The 19,132-nt window shown below is 34.2% G+C and overlaps 2 protein-coding genes across 2 annotated transcripts; both read left to right on the forward strand.

Annotated features, from left to right (window-relative positions):
- The first annotated feature begins 1,338 nt into the window (after positions 1-1,338).
- On the forward strand, positions 1,339-3,504 carry LOC123702543. Its single transcript, XM_045650320.1, has 4 exons — positions 1,339-1,572; positions 1,754-1,922; positions 2,253-3,053; positions 3,394-3,504. The coding sequence occupies exons 1-4, from the start codon at positions 1,463-1,465 to the stop codon at positions 3,502-3,504; spliced, it is 1,191 nt and encodes a 396-aa protein (XP_045506276.1). The 5' UTR covers positions 1,339-1,462.
- Positions 3,505-11,220: 7,716 nt separating this feature from the next.
- On the forward strand, positions 11,221-13,119 carry LOC123702290. The gene is made up of 3 exons (XM_045650004.1): positions 11,221-11,376; positions 11,472-11,660; positions 12,020-13,119. Exons 2-3 carry the CDS (start codon positions 11,588-11,590, stop codon positions 13,099-13,101), a joined length of 1,155 nt encoding a protein of 384 aa, XP_045505960.1. The 5' UTR covers positions 11,221-11,376; positions 11,472-11,587; the 3' UTR covers positions 13,102-13,119.
- The last annotated feature ends 6,013 nt before the right edge of the window (positions 13,120-19,132 follow it).

A 19,132-nucleotide genomic window follows, 5' to 3' on the forward strand; every position in this document is an offset into this window, starting at 1 on the left:
GATTAGCCCCTCCGAAACGCAAGGCAATCAAAAGAAATTTGAATGAAGTGGATACCAAAATGATTGAATACATGAATGATCAGTTAAAAAAAGGTAGAAATGAGCCTGAAAATCCGAATCTATCTTTCTTCAAAGGTATTTTGCCGCAACTATCTTCTCTTAATGAGGATCAAATGTTAGAATTTCAGTCTGGAGTGTTAAATCTTTTACAAAATATTAAAAGTAGGAGATATGGTCAGTCAAACTACGAGTGGTCTCCTCAACCAAACCACCAAACCCAAGGTTATTTTAGTAGGCCACATCATCTTGATTCTACACCAGCAGTAGAAGGTTCGCCATCAGTAGAATCCACAGTGAGCCAGGAGTCAGACTTCCCAGATCTAAGTAATTTTTAAAATAAGTCTTTGTTTTTGTAAGCCTTTGTAATTTAAAATTTTAATTAATAATTACAGAAATTAAAGTTCCTACCTTAAAAATATCGCTAGTTTTACTTCAGGGCACAAGCTTTTTCTCCAGATAGTGTCTTTCTTTTTTAAATCCTTTTCTAATCGTTTAAGAAGGTCATCAAAAGTAGACGTCGTCATTCGGAAGTAAGCAAAAAATTTAGATTCGTCTTCTTTTAGCTGACGCACAAAAGCAGCACCTCTACATCTTTCCCTTAATAATGGATGGATCCAATAACGCCGGGGCTTCCTCAAACGCAGACGACGATAGTACCAATACAACACGACAACGTCGTTCCTCGTAGAAAAGTGGACGAACATTAAAGAACGAAAGTGCAGCGTATCTCTAGTAGCGACGTATCCGTTAAAAAGGATCCTGTAAATGCTGTGTGAATACTATCTCCAGTAGCGACAAATCCGTTAAGAAGGATCCTGTAAAAATAGACGTTCTATGTGAACTCGCCCTGAATCACCTCCAGCAGCCCCCGTCAACTTCAATGGGAACTTTTAGATACCTACGGGGTATTAATTTTAGGGTGTCCACCTGCAAGTAACAATATCCTCTACTATTATAGTAGGTCAATTCTACAAAATAATGTCAAAAATTTATTACAAAATATTTTGCCTTTTGTACATTGAGTAAAGAACTTTCAAAATGATTTAAAATAATGTAGAATTCTCAAAGTAAAAAAATTATATGAAGGAATTCCTATATTATATAGTAGTTTCAGTTGTATAATGTGGTAACACTGGTGTGGTTTGCTGTCAAAATAAAGCGTCATGAAAATGGCGTCTGTTTGTGTCTGCGCATCATATTTCTTTCTACTTCTTCGTTTTCTGATAGCGTTTATCAATATTGTTATTCGTTTGTGCAGTGAGATAAGTGACTCTTTGTCGTCCGACGAAACATCGAGTTGAGCTTCTGTTCCTCGAAACCTTTAAAACTGTGTTATATTGTATGAGATGTTGACTCCATTATTTGTGCTGTTTTGTTAGAAAGTAACTCTTTTAGTTCAATTATGGCTGAAAAAGAAAACAGAAGGAAGTGCTTTAAATGCGGAGCTTCACCTGCTGAAGATGATGTTAAATTGTACCGATTTTCTAAGCCCGGTACAAGGAATTTGCTTCGGTATGTTTAAGGCTTCCCTACCATTTGCGTCAAAAATAACATTTGATTAGTTCATAATTATGTACAAATGAAATTTAATAAATTATTTTGATTTGATTTTTTCAATTCAATACTAACAAACAAAAAAGCTAATCTAATCTTGGCTATTTTTATTTAACCAAAATGCATGATTTTATTACAGGTGTGAATTGTGGGCAAAGTACATGTTTCCTGAGGGAGACTACAGCTCTATACAATTTCAAAGGAAATTATATAATGAGCACAGAGTTTTGTGTGAGAGACACTTTAAACCTGAGGACATGTCAAATGATTCCATGAAGAGATTAGCACATAATGCTGTGCCTTGTGATGTAAGTATAACATTACCTAATTATTTCATGGTTGCAATCGGTGTAGTAGAAGTAACTAATAATTGTCCTGGGTGGGAATCAAACCCACAAACAGCTTAGCAGTCAAGATCTCTAACCACTTGACCAACAGGCCAGTCGATAAAAGGTTCTCTTCTAGACAAACTCTGTGGTTCACATTTTGTCTGTTTCTTTTTTTAGTTAGCCAATCTTCTAGTAAAACGTAATTTATCAAAGAAAAATATCATGCTCTAGTTAAACTAAATAGTCTTCTATCCATGAGCTGACTGAAGCTGATGCTCATACTAATATTATTAAATTTTTCACTTTCAGGTTGAGCATGCTTTGGCTCCATCTTATTCTAATGAACCATCAAGACCAACTGAACGCATTCCCCTTTCAAATATTGATGTGAACATGGAACCCGGTACCTCAGGTACTTGCCAGAGTCAACTGCCAAAAAAAGGGAAAATGACTGAACAAGAGGCAATTTTATACAAAAAATGTACCAAGTTCATGAGCAGAATTTGCACATTGCAAAATACAATAAAAAGATTAAAAGCCAATTCTGTATTAAAAGTTCTTGCAGAAGATAAGGCTGTGGAGAAATTATCCAAGAATATAACGCCTGCATTTTCACTGCTCCTGCAGGGGCAAATAAGAAATTCAAAAAGAAAATTAACAGGAAAGAGGTGGTCCAAAGAGGAAAAAATTATAGCCTTAAGAATTTACAAAAGATCACCAACCTGTTACCGCTTACTGCGAAGGCTATTTTGTTTACCATCGGCAAGTACTTTAAAGAATCGGCTTAACAAAGTTTTAATGGATGTTGGATGCAATACGTCAGTGCTTGAAGTCTTAAAGAAATTTGTAAAAACCCAACATCCCCAAGACAATGAGTATGTTTTGATGTTTGTCGAAATGTCATTAAAAAAGCACCTGCAATATAATCAGAAGGATGACATGATAGAAGGTTTCCAAGATCATGGGACACAAGGAAGATCAGAACAATTAGCTGGATATGCTTTGGTTTTCATGATCAGTGGGATCCGGAAACGAGTGAAGCAGCCGGTAGCACATTACTTTTCAAGTGGATTCAGTACAGCAGATAGACTTGCTGTTCTCATCAAGGAGGTAAATATATGATTTTTTTTTTTTTGAAACAACAAAAAAATAAGGCTTTCAGTTCGACTGTATGGTCCTTTTTTACCCTACTACAGCGAAACAAAAAGGAGGGTTATGATTTTGACCTGTATGCATGAATGAGGGTATGGATGTTGATCTCTTCCCTCATAATTTGTATTTTTGTGCCAATTTTGAACTGATTGTCATTATTTATAAAATTATTCATAAATAATTTTATTTGCTCTTAGTTAGACATGCTATAAGTAATAAATGTGCAATTACTGTTTACATACGTTTATGTTTATAATGACCATATTCTCACACTTTACTATGTTCTTGTATATTTCAGGTTCTGCATCAATGCTTTGAAGCAGGAATAAATATAGCTGCAACTGTTTGCGATATGGATGGAGTAAATAGGAGGGCCCTATATACAGGGTTACAGGTAAAGTCGATGTAGATCCGTTAAGGGCGTGTAGTACACATCATTTCTGAATGATTTCACTATGTAACCTCCCATCCTAAACTTAACCGTTTTCGAGATATTCGAGTTTTAATTTTTTTTATGAAAATGCCCAATTTTTCGGCTATTCAATTGAATATTTTGAATTTTTTTGACTCTTATGATTATTTTTTTGGTTTTTTACATGAAGAATGAGATGCTTAATTACCTCAATGACTAAAATTGCACGTAAGTTTACTCAATAGGTCATTGTAGACGATCGAAACTTAAGAAAATAAGTACAAATTATAAAAATATATTTTTCTTTTCTGGATATCTCAAAAAATTATTATGGCACTTGCTCTGCAGATGTGCTTAAAAACATCTACATTTTATCAGCTATCCAACGAGGTATAACACTCTAGGGTATTTATTAACCTCAAAGGTGAAACTTAGTTTCTAAGGCTACATGGCAGTCAGAATAAATAGCCCTTATTTAATCTTATTAATTTGACTTAAGTTCAGCATCATCATTTCAGCCTACTGGCTTCCACTATTGAACATAGGCCTCCCTCGGCTAGGTACAACCTTCATGCATCCATCGATATCCCGCTATCCTGACCTAGGAGATCATTCAGTTTTATAGCATTTTTTTTTTGTTCACATCGTCGATCGTACAAATAATGACCGTACGCCAACTATTACTTGAGCGTAAGTGACTAGTTACTGGCTATTGTTTGGAAAATAACGTAATCGGTGCGTTGTTAACGCTAGTTGGCATACAAAGTCACTCACGCTCAACTCATAGTTGGCGTACAGATCGTCGGTGATTGTAGTAAGCTAATAGACCGGGATCCCTCGCCCTTTTTCGTAAGTGATTACTAACAAGCTAATTTTTCGTCAGTAGCTTCATTTTGACGAGACGCCCAACATTAGCTAGTACAAAAATTTCGTAAGTGGTAGCTAACAGGGGTAATGAGAACATAATTTGTTGATTTAGTGGTTATCAAAAATTCATTACTAACTGGTTTTTTTATTTATAATTCTTATAATAATAATCTAAATTAGCCGAAAAAATATTTGTCCTACAAAATGCTAGGTTTGATCAACGAGGTCCCATTTTTGCAACATGTACTATTTACGAGGTCATGAAAAATTATTACTAACCAGCTGATTTTTTTTTTTGTTGGTTAGTTAATAATTATATAATTTAACGCCCACATTGTCCTACACATTACGTGGAACGTTTTTCTAGTCCTAGACTCCTAAGTTGTCCATACCACAGGACCATTTTTTTTATTAGTAACTGTAGGACAAAAGTATCACGTGATACATTAGTGTGTTTTTTATCCGAATAAAACAATGTCCTACAAAAAAACTGGTATGCATCCGTAGTCCTACAATAATCGTAATTTTCCTTTTTCCTATGTGCAACATGAGGTAAAGTGAAAATATATTTATTGAAATAAATCAACTTTATTATGTAACATACATGAAAAAGTAGATATTTTTATATAAAAAAGTAATTAATTTTCATCTGACTCATCAGAAAAACATTCATCCTCACTACTGGCATCACTCTCCTCATCTTCATCAGTATCTTCTTCATTCTGATCTTCCGTGGTATCTAAATCTGTAATAATATGAAAAAATTAATTAATGTCGCCGAAAAATTAAAAACCAAATTTCAATAATATTAATAGGGTACCTTGCAATTGACAAGATAATTCTTCAAAGGATGGGCTTTGAGGACCATCAAACCAATAATACTCGTATTTACCATCAATTATTGTCCATCCATAATTTTCAGGTACTTTATCTGTGGGGCACCGCATGTGTGCATTACACCATACATTGCTGATGAATACCGTTCTTTTAATTTGTTGCAACAATTCTTGTTTTGTTGGTGGCAAACTGGAAGGATCATATCCTATAATATTTTTTTTTAATACTTTTTCACTTCCACCTTTTGATCTATAGCCTTTTTCAAATAGTTCATACCGTCCTCTGTTGATATCATTTTTGGTTTTTAATGAGTACACTCTACATACATACTCTTCAATAATTCGAACTATTTCATTTGACGTTGTTAATACTGTATGATCACTTCGTAGGAGTTGAATAAAAGCCTCTTGAAAATTTTTATTTTTCTTAAAAATACTGAAAGGTCTTTTTTTCCTTTACGGAAAAAAGCGGGATTGTAATCATTTCCTGTAAAAAACATAAAATAATAAAAAATTAACTATAAATTTCCCTGACTGAAATTAAGATTCCCTGACTTTTCCCTGACTATTCCAGAAATTTTAAATTCCCTGACATTTCAAGGTATTTTAGGTCAATCGCCATCCTGTTTGTGTATGGGCGAAAATAATTAATAGCTAAAAAATATTTAAATGGCATAATTTTGTAATCTGTGTATTCACATGTACTCATTATAAGAATGAACAATAACGTAAAAAAAGAATATTCAACGAACTAACCGAGAGGAGCATGGCATTAAGTGTGGTTCTACGATTGGAGCAGACGTTAAAGAAGTCGAAGCGTCTGTAACTTCAGTACATTCAGCTGCAGACGATGTTACAGCTGGCTCAGTTCTGTATAAAACAAATAAATAAAAGAATAATTCAAATTAAGTATATACATTAGACACAAAAATTACGGGATTGAAAAAAAGGTCATAAATGTTTGGATAATTTTCAACAGATTGTAACTCGGAAGGAGATCGTCGTTCAATAAACAAAAAAAAAAATTATTTTAGTCCCAACTGTTTAGTTTTCATATGTTACCATACAAAATTTTTATCATTCACGGTTTCGGAGTTATTCAGAGAGAACTACAAAAATAAAAAAATTTCAACAATTTAGCTTCCTTTAAAAAAAGTCTGTGAGTTTGAAAACTTTTTTTTCGAAATTTCACCTCATTGATTTGTTAAAAAATTTGATACTTCTTAGTTTGCTAAACATTTTTTATGAGCAGATCCGAAAAGTAGACACTTAAGACAACAATTTGCTTTTTTTTTAAGTGTACGACCATGTGCTTTTTTAGATTTACGCTCTGTGGAAAATCATCAAAAACAATTGGGCATTTCCAAATATAATTGTGCTCTCTGACTCTCAATGGAGAAAATGAGAAGCACGCGGTTAAATTAACTTCTGTATTAAGAAGGGTTTATACTTGTTTCTTTATTGCATCCGTTGAGATAAATAGTAAGGTCCTTGTTGCACTTGAACGATAAATGCAAATTTTGTCTATAAAATACTCTTAAACATTTTTATTTGTTTAAGAGCATTTTATGGACAAACTGAACGATAAACCCTTCTTAAATGTATATATATATTTATATATTATACTTCAAAATTTTTAGTAAAATATGTAAAGCACAATGTACTTTGTAAAATTATTCTTTACAAAAAAAAATAGCTATAATTTTATCATGCTTTTTATATAATTATGTGAAAACTTCTACTTAATAAATTATTTATCATATAGGGTAAAACACCCAGTAGCTGCTCAGCGATCAGTAACTGCTTACTCCATGTATTTGTATATCTATATTCATATATATAGATATACAAATTCCTGAGCAACGGCTGCGTGCTTTACCTTATTTTGAAAATAAAATTAAAAAATATTCAATCGACTTACCGTTGATAACACAAATATTGAGATTTCACTCTGAATTCCTTATAACAAGAGGAATGATACCCGATTATGTCGTCATTCCAATTTTCCGGTAATACGACATTACTATATTTATGTTTATGATGCTTTCGAGCAGACAAAAAAGTTCGACAAGAAAGCAAAATTTCTTGAGAAAATTTCTTGATCTCTTCGCGTTTCTCTCTAAAGCGAGGGTTATCACACAATACACTGCATAAAAAACACTCCATTTTTGCTGAGCAATTAAAAAAAAAATGTAAGTTATTTCAGAGCGTCCAACACGTGGTCAACAGAAAAAAACAGCACGGTTATAGTCGGCTTCAGCATGGAGTAACTAAACACAGTATAGTCCAGGAGGAATCGGCGCATGAGTACCGAAAACTATTCCACCTCAATTTTTTTACGTGATCCTCTTCAAATTGCCCTACTGATGATATAAATGCATGTTGCCATGGGGCAACCCGGTGCCATATTGTTTAAACCGAAATTGTTTAAACAATTGCAAGGAATTGTTATTTTTCAACCGGACAATTTTTTTTATATTTTTTATCGAAATACCAATAAAAAAGGTCCAATTACTTTTCACGATAAAGTTAATATTTTCAAAGATATGAATTTTTTAAGGTTTGAAAAATCTCAAATTTGGGTACTTTCGACCCATGAAAAATATATTTAAAAAAAAAATAATATATTTAAGTAATATTTTTTTTTCAATTCTCTATACAATAGTTAATAATATTGTTAATAGAGATTTAAGAAAATTTCATTGTTTATATCTGTTTTTTAATTGTTAACTTGTTAAAATGTTAATAACACACGAAATCATGATCAGTTGAGAATCGACATGCACTAACTTGTATTTTTATTTTAAATGTTATATATAATCAATAACTTTGTCACAAGAACAAACAAACATCTTGCGGTTTAATACAAAGAGTAACCTTGAGAAAATAAAAAACAAAGAAAAGAATCTTTTTCTTACTTAGACACAATCATACACACACCATGATATATATTTATAAAATTAGTTTTTATTTTATTTTTTTTCAATTTATTTGAATGTTTTTTCTAAACATCCAAGTGCGTACCCAATATAATTTTATTATTTATAAATAATTGTGATTTCAAAAAATGTTCAAATACTATTATATCTTATTATTGTTGAGATAAATGCAAAAATTACTTATGATAATAACAAAAAAGTAATATAAACTGATAAAAAAGTAATTTTAATTACATGTTTCAATTTATGCTTAAATAACTTTAAAAAAATTGATTTCAGAAAAAAATATATAAGAAACAAATTGTAGACAATTTAATTATTAATAAGATTGCTCTCTTTAAAAATCTTGATAAAGTTGATAGTTTTTAAGATAAATGATAAATAATGATTCAAGACACAGAGAGGCCGATGCAGCGCATGAGTAAGAGAGAGACGGCGATACTTAAAGGTAAGCGGCGCGTACTTGTGAGCGCGCGAAGTTAACAATTAAAAAACAGATATAAACAATGAAATTTTCTTAAATCTCTATTAACAATATTATTAACTATTGTATAGAGAATTGAAAAAAAAATATTACTTATATTTTTTTTTTTTTTTTAATATATTTTCCATGGGTCGAAAGTACCCAAATTTGAGATTTTTCAAACCTTAAAAAATTCATATCTTTGAAAATATTAACTTTATCGTGAAAAGTAATTGGACCTTTTTTATTGGTATTTCGATAAAAAATATAAAAAAAAATTGTCCGGTTGAAAAATAACAATTCCTTGCAATTGTTTAAACAATTTCGGTTTAAACAATATGGCACCGGGTTGCCCCATGGCAACATGCATTTATATCATCAGTGGCAATTTGAAGAGGATCACGTAAAAAATTGAGGTGGAATAGTTTTCGGTACTCATGCGCCGATTCCTCCTGGACTAGTACGCAGCATCGCGCGCATGCGTACTAATATAACTAAACTCCAATAGAAAAATGTACAGAATGAATAGATTTTTATTGTTATGAATTTCAAATTCCATTGGAGGATCAGCAAAATATACCATGCAATTTGTAGGACAATGTGGGCGTTAAATTATATAATTATTAACTAACCAACAAAAAAAAAATCAGCTGGTTAGTAATAATTTTTCATGACCTCGTAAATAGTACATGTTGCAAAAATGGGACCTCGTTGATCAAACCTAGCATTTTGTAGGACAAATATTTTTTCGGCTACTTTAGATTATTATTATAAGAATTATAAATTAAAAAACCAGTTAGTAATAAATTTTTGATAACCACTAAATCAACAAATTATGTCCTCATTACCCCTGTTAGCTACCACAATCGAGCATTTTCGTAAAGGAAATTCTTGGGCGTCTCATTGAAACGAAGCTACTCACGAAGTTTCAACTTGATACTAATTATTTTTACATCTAGTATTTGTACTACAACCTAAGAGTGTCGGACTAGAAAAACGTTCCACGTAATGTGTAGGACAATGTGGGCGTTAAATTATATAATTATTAACTAACCAACAAAAAAAAATCAGCTGGTTAGTAATAATTTTTCATGACCTCGTAAATAGTACATGTTGCAAAAATGGGACCTCGTTGATCAAACCTAGCATTTTGTAGGACAAATATTTTTTCGGCTAATTTAGATTATTATTATAAGAATTATAAATAAAAAAACCAGTTAGTAATGAATTTTTGATAACCACTAAATCAACAAATTATGTTCTCATTACCCCTGTTAGCTACCACTTACGAAATTTTTGTACTAGCTAATGTTGGGCGTCTCGTCAAAATGAAGCTACTGACGAAAATTTAGCTTGTTAGTAATCACTTACGAAAAAGGGCGAGGGATCCCGGTCTATAAATGAAACAATAAATCAGTTCAAAATAACATTTATTCACCTAATGTTTTTGAATAAAATTTTATAGTTCATGTTCTACGTGTCCACCTCTATTTCGCACACATTTTCTCATTCCTTCACGTGGTCCACTTTTCACTACACCATGTGGTTAATGTTCTTCTTATGTCGTTAGCAGCATTTCAACAGCACACAAGCAGCATCCTTTCTTTGAGAACTTCCACTAACGATATGGGGTTGGGCTCACTGTAAACGAGGCTCTTCATGTGCCCCCATACATAAAAATCAATGGGGGTCAGGTCGGGACATCTGGGTGGCCAGGGTAAAGGCCAACCTCGTCCAATCCATTTGTTAGGATAGTTACGTGTCCAACCATTCGCTAACGCTTCTTCTGAAATGAGCAGAGCAGCCATCATGTTGAAACCACATGTCCCGCAGTAATTGTAATGGGAGATCATTAGTAGGTCACCTGAGTCACACACATAAGTCGTGTGGGAATCCGAAAGCACAATAATTCGCATCTACCATGGACGAATCGCATGAGCAGACTAAAATGGATGGCAAGCAAACAAACGACGAAATACAAAACAATGGGCATGTTGTATCCCCAAACTTGTTTTTGCACATTATTTTTCTCACTCTCATCTGCATAAATCGTAAGTTTTCTCGCTCACACGCACCGGATTAACTTGAAGGACAATAGCCGAGGGACCCGTTAGACCTACTACCTGAACCTTTTCAACTGTGTTTTTCTCTGAGTTTAAATACAACCATAGGTTGTTATACCTCGTTGGATAGCTGATAAAATGTAGATGTTTTTAAGCACATCTGCAGAGCAAGTGCCATAATAATTTTTTGAGATATCCAGAAAAGAAAAATATATTTTTATAATTTGTACTTATTTTCTTAAGTTTCGATCGTCTACAATGACCTATTTAGTAAACTTACGTGCAATTTTAGTCATTGAGGTAATTAAGCATCTCATTCTTCATGTAAAAAACCAAAAAAATAATCATAAGAGTCAAAAAAATTCAAAATATTCAATTGAATAGCCGAAAAATTGGGCATTTTCATAAAAAAAATTAAAACTCGAATATCTCGAAAACGGTTAAGTTTAGGATGGGAGGTTACATAGTGAAATCATTCAGAAATGATGTGTACTACATGCCCTTAACGGATCTACATCGACTTTTCCTGTAACCCTGTATATTGGGTGCAACAAAAGAGCACCCATACATATCGTTTGAAAAAAGAGATGTAGTCACATTTTATGACACTCCTCATCTATTAAAATGTTTTAGAAATTTGTTTTTAAAATATGATCTGGAATGTACCACAAATATTCATTGCGGTGACAAAATAGGCAGAGGTAAGAAATCATTTAATAGCTAATTTTAGTTTTAGTACTCACATACAAATTCTCCAGAAATCTGAAATTAATATATTTAAATATTTTACTTTCAGGAGTAGCTAAATGGAGCCACATTACTGAATTTTATGAAGTTGACAACATAAATCCAAATTTTGTGTTTGCACCATCTTTGAAAAAAGATCATCTGAATCCCAACACTAAGCAAAAGATGAAGGTGAATCTTGCTGCTCAAGTGCTGAGTCACTCGGTTGCAGCTGGTATGTTCGCCAAAATTGCTGATGGTATGTAAGCAAAGCATGCATTGAATTGCCAATTTCTCATTATTTAGAAGCTAAACTAGATGGGAAACATCAACATTTTAAAATATTTGTCAAAATGTTAAATTAATAGTATGAAAGATAGACTTCATTCACATTGTAAATATGTCAGACTTGTGAAAAAAAAGATGTAGGTGTCTAATTAACATTTTATTATTGAAAATAAATTATATATAAAAGGGGAAGGTGACTTACTGAGTGAGATATACAGATATCAACGCACAGCCCAAACTGCTAAACCTATAAGCCTGAAATTTTGTATGTAAGTTCTTTACGTAACGTAAGTGAGCACTATTTATTCACAGTTTAATGTTATTTTACAGGAACATTAACTACAGAAGCTGCAGTTACGGCTAATGTTGTTGCAGACATGGACAAATTATTTGATTCGCTAAACAGTGATTCTGCTGACTTAAGAAGAGGGAAGCCACATGCTACCAATTTAACAGCAACAAGTCTACACATAACATTTTTTTCAAAAATGAAAGAATTTTTCAACACTCTGAAGTTCATTGGGATCCATAGAAAGCCTCCATCCCAAGAAGGGTGGGTTTGGAACTTAAATGCAATGGAGAGATTGTGGCGAAACCTCCAACAAAAATGGAGCATCCGTAGTTTAGCCACTAGAAGGATTCAACAAGATCCCCTTGAGAACCTTTTTGGTGTTATTCGTGGAAATTGTGGATCTAACACTAATCCCACAAGTGGACAGTTTGTGGCTGGCTTAAAAACTGCCATTTTGAGCAACCTATTCCACATAGGCACAACTGGTAACTGTGAACTGGACAATAATGTCATTATTGATAATTTTCAAACATTATTGTCCCAGCAGAAAACACAGCCCACAGAAAGTGAAACCAAGTCTGATTCGGCAGTATTTTCATTAAGTTCTTCTTCAGATCTTTTACCATTTGAAATCGAAGAAGCACTCAATGAAAATACTGCTGAAATACAAGCTTGTGCTTACGTCTGTGGGTTTTTGTTAAAACAGTTGCCAATTAATGATTGCGAAACATGTTCAGAGACATTTGTTGCTCAAACAGTGCAAAGAAGTCACATATTCATTGATTTTAAGGAATATAATGATTTTAAAAAAAGCCTTAATTATGCTACTAATGAATTAATAGCTTGTGTGGAATTTTGTGCCACAGTAGTGAACAACTTTTTAAAGGAAAAGGCTCATATAACATTTTTAAAACAAACTGTAATTGAAAATGTAAAAAACTCCGCTAATTTTGATTTTATAACATGTGCAAATCACAAAGAAGAAAATGTAAATATAATTGTTAAATCAGTATTTGTGATTTGCACAAAAAGATTTTGTACAATCAAAAATAGAGCCTTTGCTGAAGAAGCTTCTGCGACAAAGTTGCAAAAAAAAATGGATGTAATATTACACAAGTAGTTTAAGTTTGTTGGTATTTATGTCAATCTCTTATTATTGTAATATAACATGTAAAAAATGTACTTACTGTTTTATTTTTCATCCACGTGCATTTTCACTTGCAAGAAAACTCAGTATTATGTTTCTGAAGTCTACTGAGTTTTCATGCAAGTGAAAATGCCAATCTCAAACATTATTTTATTTTTAGATTCATAAACTGCGGTTCAAATTTTCGCGCGCTCACACGTGTTGACTTGGTAATAAACTAGATGGCAGGATTGATTTTGCGTTGTATGTAGTTGTTGTTCTTCTCCGCTAGGAGTAATTGTATTCTATGACCTCCAGTAGCAACGGATCCGTTAAAAAGGATCCTATAAATGCTGTGTGAATACTATCTCCAGTAGCGACGGATTCGTTGAAACGGATCCTGTTAAAACGGACGTTATATGTGAGGCCCGCCCTTAGGTCATCGTACGACCACTTTGATCGTGAGGCGTTGTTCTAATAGAACGCGAATGCGCGATCATCGTAAGTTCGCGTGAATTTTACTCGTACGAACGCGCGATCAAACATATTGAACTCTATAATAGGTGTCCTATCTGACAATCGCACGATGCGGTCGCGCGACTCAAATGTTTGAAACTCTATTCGCTCAAACTTAGTTCGTACGAATGCGCGATCAAACATATTGAATTTGAATAGGTGTCCTGATTGAAATTCGTGTGAAAACGTTGGAGTGGTACCGCGCCCGCGCCCCTCTCGCCCCAGCCATCCGGCCGGCCGCCATTTTGTAAACTTGACGTCAACGCAACGCACGTGTTTGATTGCGAGAATTGTTTAAAATATCATATGAAGACAAAAAAACCAGAACTGACGCTTTTTCAACTAAAAATGATTAAAGTGGAAAAACAAAAAATACAATCTTTTAATGAGAAAAACAAAGAACAAGACGATGAAGACATGTTGTTCTTAAAATCATTGGCGCCATATTTCAAGTATTTAACGCCAGTACAAAAACTAAGACTGAAAAGTAAAATTCAAACTTTTATTGCTGATGAAATTAGTCTCACTACCTACCTCTTCAACATCATCTACGCCAATATCGCAATCTACGTATATATTACCCTCTCCGGTAAACGCGTCACATCATTCAATGTCTTCAGTGCGGAACTACTACGAAAATGATCCCCTAGGTCTACATGAGTACGATACAGACTTTCACTATTTTTATTGTTATTTTAATCTGCCTTCTGCATTTCCCTTGCTACCTACCGACACCACATTGTCATTATATTGTATTTTATTTTATTTCATTTTGTAATTAATATTTTTAGTTTACGGGCTTCTCTCTCAATGGTTGTAACACCACCTAACCAGCGGGAGGGTCAGATCTACCGGTTTAGCAAGTAAAGCAAAGCAAAAGGCCACACTTAATTTTAAAATAAATAAGACAAGGCAAATACCTAAGTTACAGGATCATGCGAATTCCAATGAACTCATTATGATAACGCCGTGGACATCCAAGAAGGAACGCATTAACATGAACAATACGCCTATTTAGTAGACAATGAGTAATTGATTAAACAAAGGGATATTAATTTAATGGTTATACGGTATCGAACCGCCACCGGACCCCAGGCAGGAGGATATCTTAAATATATAAGCAGTTCACAATAAGACTTTTTTAATAATAATAAGTAATCTCGACCCAGTTATTTTTACTGGCGCCCAACTTAGGGGCCTAACAAGTGAATAAAAAGTAAATTCATAGTAATTACGAAAAAGTTCACGAAATCTATTAAGATTGAAAGTTAGGCAACTCATAAATAAATAAGTGAAAATACGAAGTTCGAGGGAGGAAATGAAAAAGGAGGTCATCATCGGATATTTGCTGTAAGTACCGTAGCATAATCCTTTCTGAAACTCCCGACTTTTGTATATAGCTATAGGGACACTGGAGAGAATGACTCTCCTTCTGAAATTGAGAGAAGTCTTAGTAATTTGAGTTATTCAACTTACTGTTATAATCCAACTGTCATAGACAATATGGATCCAAAGACCTTGATGTAATGGAACCATATTTAATACAGCGCAAAATGCATTGAGAAATAGTTTACCACACCATGACCAAATTTACGTGTCAAACTGTGGTTGTAAAGAAACGGCCGCCCGAATATTGCAATTAGAAGCCGAGGGTAGGTTCGATAATATCAAGCAAAAATGTTCAAGTATTTTACCGCCGCCGCGAATCGTTCAGCAGGGTTATCCACAACAGAAACCCAATTTTATGAATCAAAAACATTATTATCCACAAAATCCAAAAATGAATTATAGTAATAATTATAATCATAATCAGAATAATAATAACTTCCACCAAAAATATCCTTGGAAGCCAAACCTAAATAATGTTTTTAATAAGCCACAAAATAGCTATTTTAAACGCAATCAATATCGTCCAATGAATAGGAATGTAAACGAAACGGAAGACATGTCCATGAGGACAGCACCTCAATTACGCCCAGGTCAAACGAACTTAGGTAAAGGTTTAGTGGCAGAAGAAGTTTTTCATAATAATAATATAGATGAAGCAAATTTTTACAAAAAGGCCTCTCAAAACAAAGGGCCATAGAATTTAATTTTGTTAAATCTTATTTACCGTATTTTGAAACGAATAATCCGAAATATAAAGTATTGTTAAGTGTTTCGACCAATGAAAATTATTCAGAAATATATAAATATAATAACAAGTTAATTAAAAGATAATTAAACTCTCTGAGTTGTCTGACTCTCTCTCTCTCCTAAAACAATATTTAAGGAGGTTGAATTTACCGTTGAAGCCCGTGACAGTGGGGATACAGCGGGCAGTCCTTCTGGATAACGCTCGGATAGTCCGTAGGTTCCTCACTCAGTCGCCCTAGACTCCGGCCGTCTGGCCACTCAGCCGGAGTTCATTTCAACACCGCCGCGAGGCGAGATACTTGCCCCCAAAATATAAAGAAGTATTTGTCGTGTAAACATTTAATAATGAATGCTCCGATTTTAGCATTCCCTGATTTTAATAAAACATTTGTTTTAACAACAGATGCATCGGATATAGCTCTAGGTGCATTATTAAGTCAACAGACTCATCCGATAGCGTATGCGTCGAGAATTTCAAGTGAAACCGAGAGAAAATATAATACTACTGAAAAATAATTGTTAGGTATAATATGGGCTGTTAACCAATTCAGACTAACGTGATGGAAACTTAAATTACAAGATTACGATTATAAAATTGAGCACGTCAAAGGTAAAGAGAGAATAAACCACACAAGTGTAGATTCCTTAGCAGCGCATTGTGGCGAGGAATTATCGTTAGGTAGTACACTGCGTAATAATGATACAGCGAAAAGTACTGAATCGAATTCTTGTTGCTCAGACAATAGATCGTTGAGCAATACAATACACTCTTGTCAACAAGACAGCGATACAGGAATTCCAATCATTAATAGTTATCCACCTAAACGTCTCAGACGTGTTGCTTTTGAAAGTGCTCCATACGAAAACGCGAAGTTTGAAAAAAAGGTATGTGGTATTTTTATATTCCACCTAGTAATGGAGAAGAGGATGATCAAAAGATATCAGGAGTTGGTTACGTCGCGAGGTGGATAAGGCCAACCAAGGACGAGCATCCGCGACGCTAGGGCAAGTGACCCAGCCTGCGCCGGCCACTGCGGGATACGTGTAAAATAAATAAACAATATCGTAGTTGTAACATAAGGATAAATTCGTGACTAGTGAGTGTGTGTATCGTAATCTATCTACGTATTCCGATCAATTTTATTTAGGCGCCGTTTGGATGTAAGATTTATTTTGACGTTTTTAAATTAAGAAATATTACGAATTAATGTATGTATTGCATTGTTATCTCATTTTCTATTTTGCTGTAATTGTTCTGTGTTTATGTCTTTTTATTAAATTTTTTGGAGTGTATAATAATTTTTTTGAAAAGGGGGGGGGATAATGTAGGGACACACAATATATGCAATTCGCTGATCGAGCTTTTTGTATATGTGTGTGTCCACATTGTTTCCCCGACGCTTTTTACATTTATTAGAATTATTTGAGTCAGTAACTCAGTAGTGCATAACGGCTAGCTTAAACAACACATGTATTGTAAAGAGCAATAAAGTGATTAAAGAAAAGGCTTTATCATTTAACAACCTTGGGGGCAGAAGCACTACTCAACACTTATTTTAAATTATGTATTTGAGTAAAGAAAAATATGCCTTTATAATACCAAATGATGATTATATTATAAAATATCGGAAGTTTATAGGAAGTATTTTGATCATAGTAAGTTTAAGCCAACTAGATATATTAAATCGTTAATAGAAATCTATATACACTACTCAAAACAAAATAGGGCCCACCTACACTTATTTCAAAGTTTTGCCTACACGTAAATTATAGGGTAGTTATTGGGGTACTTGAGTATTCCCTTACGTTGTTGACATGTTAACGAAACTTTATTGCTGTTTTTACTATTATTTTTAATGTTATTCTCAAGTGGGTAACCAGAAAAAGTTAAATGTTTCAAAATCACGTTCTTTCCAAATTCTCAATCACTTGTGTTCAAAGTCTCATTCTGAATGTTACTGTAGCACATCGTTATTTTTTTAAGTTTAATTTGGTTTCGGTATTATTCGTGATTATTATGCCTGGATCTCGCGTTCATATGGATATGGAAACGGCAGCAAGAGCAGTTGCTTTGCTTCAAGAAGGAAATTCTCAGAGGTCGGTGGCAATACGTCTTGGTGTGTCACGTCGAGCTATCCGAAATGCTTGGGATCGTTATCAAGAGACAGGTAGTGTTGCTAGAAGACGTGGAACAGGAAGTACTCGGGCTACAACAGCCCAAGAGGACCGGTACATCAGACTAACAGCGCGTCGGCAGCGGACGTTAACCGCCCGTGCCTTACAAAATCAACTGCGTCAATCTACTGGCACGCGAGTGAGTGATCAAACCATTCGGAATCGACTTCATGAAGGTGGCCAAAGGTCCAGAACTCGCGCTGTTCGACTGAAAATGACAAGTGCTCATCGTGCAGCACGATTTAGGTTTGCTCGTGATCACTCAGACTGGACTATGGATAACTGGGGGACAGTACTGTTTACGGTCGAAACTAAAGTGAAGTTTTTAAGTGACGATCGTCGAGTGCGTGTATGGAGAAGGGAAGGTGAACGTTTTTCTGAACCTTGTGTCCACGGAACAGACCGATTTGGAGGTCCAAGCGTCATGGTGTGGGGCGGCATTAGCCTACATGGCAAAACGGAGCTCGTAGTTCTTGATGGAGGTACCGTGACTGCTACTACCTATGTCGAACGGGTCATCCGGCCTCACGTGATCCCATTTTCACAAAGAATTGGCGAAGAATTCATCTTAATGCAAGATAATGCCCGCCCACATATAGCCCGTATCACTCAAAGAGCACTCTCTGATGCCAATATAAGTGTTCTGCCGTGGCCAGCCATGAGCCCTGACCTCAATCCAATAGAGCATCTGTGGGATCAATTAAAAAGGAGCGTCAAAGCAAATTTCAGCAACGTAAACAGCCAACAAGATCTCATAAATGCTCTTAAAGTCTGTTGGGAGCAAATACCTGAAGAAAATGTAAGCCATTTGATTGAAAGTGTCCCAGATAGGCTCAGAGAGTGCATACGGAGCAGAGGGGGTCCCACACGCTACTAATTATAAAATAAACCATATTTTTTTGTTAATAAAGGTTTTATTGAAACTTTTGTCATGTGTCTTATTTGTGCAATTTTTCTCTAATACTGTTAATTTTGCATAATTTTCATAAAATCGCTAATTTTTGCTTAAGTTTACGTTAAAACAATTGTCCTACACCTTGTTCGTTTATACCCATTAATAAAATAAGAAAAAAGTGAAGAGTTTTTACAACACAGCAAAAAATCAGGGTGGGCCCTATTTTGTTTTGAGTAGTGTATATAAAACTCAAAGGTGACTGATATAGTGATCTATCAACGCACAGTCCAAACCACTGGACGT

The sequence above is a fragment of the Colias croceus genome, chromosome 23, assembly GCF_905220415.1.
Source record: "Colias croceus chromosome 23, ilColCroc2.1".
NCBI lineage: Eukaryota > Metazoa > Arthropoda > Insecta > Lepidoptera > Pieridae > Colias > Colias croceus.